The following is a 6554-nucleotide window of genomic DNA, read 5'->3' on the forward strand; positions in this document are numbered from 1 at the left end:
TCTGAAAGTGCCAGAAATTGCAGTTCATTGGAAACTACAGGGAATTCATTGGCAAGGTCGTGTAGCAGATGACCTGAGAGGTCTTCTCCATCCAGCTCCTGTGCTGTATAAATAACCTTAGAAAGCAGCTTCAGGTTCAGAAGGACCACGAGTGCCTGTGAAGAGTCTTTGCCTTTGAGAATAACAAGCGACATCTTGCGCTAACCTATTTTTCATCGATGTCTCGCCCCAGGCAATTAAATTACTGCTTGATTTTGGAAACTTGCATCTTCCACCTATCCCTGAGATATCAAAAAAAAAAAAAAATCCCTAGGTGAAAGGAACTTTGGGTTTAGGGAGAAAACCGATTCTTGCACCGTGTGTCTTAGCAGACATAGAGAGTGTTCCCGAGATGCTGAACCCCAAGTGCTTGTTCAGCCTCAGCCGCCCGGGGCATCTGACAGTCCAGTGCGGGTAGTGCGGGGAGCGGGGAGCTGTGGCCCGGCGGGAAAGGTCTGCCCTCCGGAAAGTTGCCCTCCTGACGGCGGGGCTCCTTCCGGACCAAACTTAGTGGGGGAAGAGGGAGATTTGGTGCTTTAGCTCACCGACATTCCACCCCTTTTCCGCAGCTCTCACAAAGGCTGGGCTGACAGCCTTGCCACCCGGGAGCTGTTTTTAAATCCTTTCACCCAGTCAAATGGTGGTCTTTTTGCCTTGTCTTCTATTTCCCGTCCACGATATTGCCACCCCCGAGAAAAATAAAATGAGTTGTGCTCACAGGGTCTCTCTCTCTTTCCCCCTCTCTCTCTCTCGTCCTCTCTCTCTCTTTTTCTTTTTTTTCCTCTTTTTTCTTTTTTTTTAAGACATAAAAAAAATCATGACAAGTAAAACTTAAAGGTGTTTACCTTGTCATCAGCATGTAAGCTAATTATCTTGGGCAAGATGTAGGCTTCTATTGTCTTGTTGCTTTAGTGCCTATGCCCCGCCTCTGGTGGCAGCCTAAAACCTGGCGTCTGGCTAAAACAAACGAAAGGCAGCCCTGAGCCTCCACTCAATCCAATTAAGGCGGACTTCGTCCACTCGGTTACGTGTACATCCAACAAGATCGGCGTTAAGGCAACACCAGAATATTTGGCAAAAAAAAAAAAAAAAAAAAAAAAAAAAAAAAAAGGATTTGCCCCCCCTTCCTTTTTTTTTTTTTTTTCCCCAGCCGCCGAATCATGTCGATGAGCCCAAAGCATACGACTCCTTTCTCAGTGTCTGACATCTTGAGTCCTTTGGAGGAAAGCTACAAGAAAGTGGGCATGGAGGGCAGTAACTTGGGGGCTCCCTTGTCAGCCTACAGACAGTCTCAGGTTTCTCAGCCGGCCATGCAGCAGCACCCCATGGGCCACAACGGAACAGTGACTGCCGCCTACCATATGACAGCGCCAGGGGTCCCCCAGCTCTCCCATGCTACGATGGGGGGCTATTGCAATGGGAACCTGGGCAACATGAGCGAGCTGCCGCCTTACCAGGACACCATGAGGAACAGTGCTTCGGCAGCAGGATGGTACGGCACCAACCCGGACCCCCGCTTCTCCTCAAGTAAGTCATCCCGGGGCTGGGTTGTCGGCGGGGGTTGGCAGCGCAGCTGCCCCGCCAAACCGCGGGCAGCGGGCGCCGGGGGCTCCGCGCCAGGGCAAAAGTCTGTCCAAATCTCAGACGCAACCCCCACCCCCAAATTCCTCTTTCTGCATGAAGATCGTGCCCAGTCCCTCCACCCCAGCTGCTTGCATGTCAACCTCCCGCGGCTGCTTTTGCGGGGTTGGGGATTGGAAGCCCCGCGCTGGCAGGGAGAGGGAGACGGGGGCTCGCCGTCCAGCGGGGCTGGAGTGGCGCGGCCCGGGGGCCCAAACGGAGCCGGCGGTGCCCGTCCGCCTGCGCGCCGCCCGGCACCGGGCAGGCGAGAGGGGAAGCCGAAGCCGCCGGGGCCGCGTCCCGAGAAGCGGCGGAGCGGGTGAGTCCACCCCGGCCGGCGCCGGCGGAGCCGCTGTCCGCGGCCGCTGCCGCCGCGCTGTCACATCAGATACTTGCGTGGCTATCCCCCCCCGGGAAGGACGAGGGGCGAGTGGCTGGCTTTATTCACCAGGGCCGGGCCGAGAGAGAAGGGGGTCCCGTTGACAGCCTCTCGCCCCGGGGGCGCAAGTCGTTGTTTAGAAGCTCGGGCGCCCCGAGGCCGGGGCTGGGCTGCCGGGGGGCTGCGGAGCTTCGCTGGGGGCAGGCGGCGGCGGGGGCTGCCCGGACGGCGGGGCCCCTCTCGAGCCGGGCCAGGCCAAGCCAAGCCGCCTAAAACGTGCCGCCTTCTCCATTGCAGTCTCCCGCTTCATGGCGCCGTCCTCGGGCATGAACATGGGCGGCATGGGCAGCCTCGGGTCCCTGGGAGACGTGAGCAAGAGCATGGCCCCGCTCCAGAGCACGCCGCGAAGGAAACGGAGGGTCCTTTTTTCCCAGGCCCAGGTCTACGAGCTGGAGAGACGTTTCAAGCAGCAAAAATACCTCTCCGCCCCGGAGAGGGAACATTTAGCCAGCATGATACATCTCACCCCGACTCAGGTGAAAATCTGGTTCCAAAACCACCGCTACAAGATGAAACGCCAGGCCAAAGACAAGGCTGCGCAGCAGCAGATGCAACAGGAGAACGGCTCCTGCCAGCAGCAGCAGTCTCCCAGAAGGGTGGCGGTGCCAGTGCTTGTGAAGGATGGCAAGCCCTGCCAAGCAGGCTCCAACACACCCACAGCAGCTATCCAGAGCCATCAGCAGCAGGCAGCTACAACGATCACAGTGGCTACCAATGGCAACAGCCTCGGACAGCATCAGAGCCACCAGACAAACAGTGCGGGGCAGTCTCCAGACATGGGACAGCACTCGGCCAGTCCGTCCTCTCTGCAAAGCCAAGTCTCCAGTTTGTCTCACCTAAACTCTTCTACTTCTGACTATGGCACTGCCATGTCTTGCTCCACCTTGCTATACGGTAGGACCTGGTGAAAGGATTAAACAAAGAAAAAAAAAGGCAAAAAAGAAAAAAACCCACCAGATTTTCCCAGTTACACAAATCTCTGTCCTCTCAAAATTATTGTGTACTTTTATCTTTCTTTTTTTTTTTTTTTAATTGCTTTTTCCCCCCTCCCATCCTTTCACTGAACGGTTCTCTGCGGACCTCTAAGAGAGAGACTTTTTTGTTCGGTTTTGTTGTTACTCTTGATGGGTTTGGGTCTTTATTTTTTTCCCCCAAAGTTGTTGTATGGGGTGTTCAAAAATATTCTGATTAATAACCGTGGAGCAGTCTGCAGAAAGGGGACCATCATTAAGCATGGTCCAAAGGCTTGGATTTCAGATGTACACTTTGCCAGCGTCTAGGACTTGCATGTAAATACAGAGATTTTGGGGGATGAGGTGGCTTTCCCCCCCAGAAAAACGCATTCGCGTCACCCAGACACAGGAAGCAGCTTTCCCCTCCCCGGTCTCTCCCAGCCCATCTCCAGGGCCAGCGGAGGAGACGTGGAGTCATCAAAGGCTTGGCTTTTATTTTCCTCCTTACGTTTGATGTGAACCTGTAGCTGTATAATGCTGTCAAAAGTTGGACTAAACCCATAGTTTTTAGTAGCCTGTATATTTTGTTGTAAAAAGAAAAGGAAAAAAATACAATCAACCAAACCAACCCACGTTTTTTATGGACACTGATCGCCCCGTCGTAAATCCTCTGGCAGTTTGTTATTTGCGCACGCCGCCTTTTCCTGTTGTAACTTATGTAGATATTTGGCTTAAATATAGATCCTAAGAAGCTTCTAATAAATTATACACATTACGAATATTCTTTTTTTATTTCCCTTTGGTTCCTCCTCCAAACCCTCCGTTCCTTGTTCTTTTTTTTTTTTTTCCTTGATGGAAAAACAAACCGAGATGTTGCCAGACGCCGGAAGGCCCCTGTCCCTCCCAGGGCCAGGACCCTGTTCCCAGAGGGGAGCTGCGCCAGAGAGTTAACGGGATACAGGATCAGTCCTCAGCGTGCAAACGGGAGAAGCAAACGCGTGGAATTCACGAACTCGAATGTGAAGGGACGGAGTCCAAATTCATTAGCCCGATTATTGAGGGGAGGACGGTATGAGGGGGGCGGGGGGCACCTCAGCGACTTCTTGCTAAAGAAAGCAAAGTATTCCGGGGCTAGAAATTCAAATGTCAAAGGCACAGAGGAGAAAGAAGGCAAAAGTCTAACGCCACTAGAAAAAAAAGTGACGAAGAACCTTCTGTCAGTATAGAATATGGGGCTGATTTAAAGAGCGTCCAGTTTTAATACCTTGTAAAAAACAATAATTTCTACCAGGTTTTCCTATGTACTTGTATTTTAAGGGAAGTACAGTCACCTTATTTATAATCAAAATAAAAAATAGTTTATTGTGTACGACATGTAGTTCGAATTAACTTTCTTTATCAGGCTATGTTTAATCTTCTACGCATACGCAACCCCTGCAAACCCATGCAAGCACACGGTCACGCAAGTTCCCCTGCACAGCCCAGCCCATCACCCAGGCGGAGGTTAGCTGCAGTCTGCGGCTTGCCGAAACACAGACGGAGTTTGGTTGTTCTGGGTGCTGTTTTTCGAGTGAGTTTTGTGGCTTTTTTTTTGTTTTGTTTTGTTTGTTTGGAGGGTTTTTATGTAGTGATTTGAGAAGTTTGTAAAGAAGGAGATGAGGAGAAAGTGCTTGTGCGCGCACGTGGGTGGGTGGGTGGGTGTGCGCGCCCGGCTGAGACACCGAGGGGCGCTTGGTAGGAAGGTAAATATCGGTAAAGAAAGGCAGTTAGATATTAACTTTTCTGTAAATATATAAAGCACGTGAAGCTAAACAGCTCGTATCTGACGAGTCTGAAATCCCTGTAATTCACTGTCTTTCAGGTCCCAAATATCCCTTTTGTGAGTGTAACAAAATAAGAAGTCCCCCATCCTAAAAGACCTCGTATCATGTTTTCCTTCGCATATGCTGCTCGGTTTCGGGTTTTTTATCAAATCCTCTCCGTTAAACAACGGAAGAGGATCGCAGTCATTGAAACACCTCTGAATTACAGAGTTGTTATGAAATACTAATATTTTTGAAGTGAAAGGAAGGAACTTGCCTGGGATGGAAACAACCCAACCTCCAAGTTAAGTAGCAGCTTTCGAAAGCTCCAGTCTTTTATTTATACAAGATAGCCGGTGTTAGTCGGACACTAAGTGCTAGTCTGGATGAATAAGAAGGGAAATACACGGAAGAAAAAAAATATTATCAGATTCTTTCTGACCACCTTCCCCTTATTTCTAAATGGAGGACATCACGGGTGTCAAGGGGAATTTCGAGACCTTTCATTCTTTATATTATGTCCTGCTGTATACAGAGACATTCTCAACTAATACAAAGAATATTCCATATTTTTTTCTTTCCAGATCTATAACATCATGTTAAGCATTGTGGGGGACGGGGGCGGGGGAAGGGGGGGGGGGGGGGGGGAAGGGCACGGCGGAGTGTCTGGAGCTTAGTGCTGTTATTTCTGCTAAAAGAAAGTGTTGGGGATTTCTGGTCCATGGTGCAGGGCTACCAGCTCCCGTGGAGGGAGTGAGAACAGGGTTGACTCTATGGATTTTTTAAAATTAGGTTAATTTCTCCCGGAGTTTATATACAAGACCGTGGGGAAAGTGATGTAGTTAAGTCGACATTTCCCCTTCAGATGTAATTAATGTCTGCATTCTTTCAAACCCAGGAACGTTCGAAAGTGAGTAGAACTGAAAGGCATTAATACAGCCGATAAATATTATACCCCCACCCCCCAGTATTGGAGTTAACGTGTTTGGTAGAGATCCAGCCAGTAACTTTTCATTATAGACTTCGGGGAAAATACATTAATTTTATTGTGTCTCGGCAACCTCATAAACACATATTTGGTGGTGGGTGTAATTACTGTAATGGATTATTATGTACACTGACTTATCTTTCTTAAACTAGATTTAGTTTCGATTAAATAAACTCGTTTCCACTTTGTCTGATGTCGGCTTAGTTTAAAGTCTGTTTACTTGTTCCACAGAAAGGTGAATTCATCTCTTTATTAGGCACTAGAGACCGAGCAAACACAGTTCAAACTGTATTTACATATCAATCAGGAGAAATGCAAACAAACTGCTCTTTAACAATTTTTATAGAGGTTTTTTTTCACAACGTAATATAAAAAGATATTTGTGTCGTTTATAATTATTTTTTAAAATAAACTAGTTATGCTTTGATTAGGACGAAGATATTTTTGGGGAGAGAGGGAGTGTAAACACATTTTAGTCTCCAGTGTCCCTTGAGAACACTCACGAGAACTCGGTCACTGTATAGTTTTTTAAATTGAAATATGTGCCTCCATCTAAACTCCTGCTTCTTCCAATACGTTGATTTTCAGTCTCCCGGTAATCAATGCAGAACTTGAATAACGGGATGGCGAAGGGGAGGGGCAGCATGATTCAAATCTGAAATGATGGAAGAGATGCACGTTTCTCACTGTAACTGCTTTATCAACACTAGACC

The 6554-nt window shown here is 48.8% G+C and overlaps 1 protein-coding gene across 1 annotated transcript; it reads left to right on the forward strand.

Moving 5' to 3' along the window:
• Window positions 1-904: 904 nt before the first annotated feature.
• Window positions 905-4420, forward strand: NKX2-1 (NK2 homeobox 1). The gene is made up of 2 exons (XM_027638296.1): window positions 905-1566; window positions 2336-4420. The coding sequence occupies exons 1-2, from the start codon at window positions 1200-1202 to the stop codon at window positions 3004-3006; spliced, it is 1038 nt and encodes a 345-aa protein (XP_027494097.1). The 5' UTR covers window positions 905-1199; the 3' UTR covers window positions 3007-4420.
• Window positions 4421-6554: the final 2134 nt, after the last annotated feature.

Source organism: Corapipo altera, unplaced genomic scaffold (assembly GCF_003945725.1).
Source record: "Corapipo altera isolate COAL_440 unplaced genomic scaffold, ASM394572v1 23, whole genome shotgun sequence".
Taxonomy (NCBI): Eukaryota; Metazoa; Chordata; class Aves; order Passeriformes; family Pipridae; genus Corapipo; species Corapipo altera.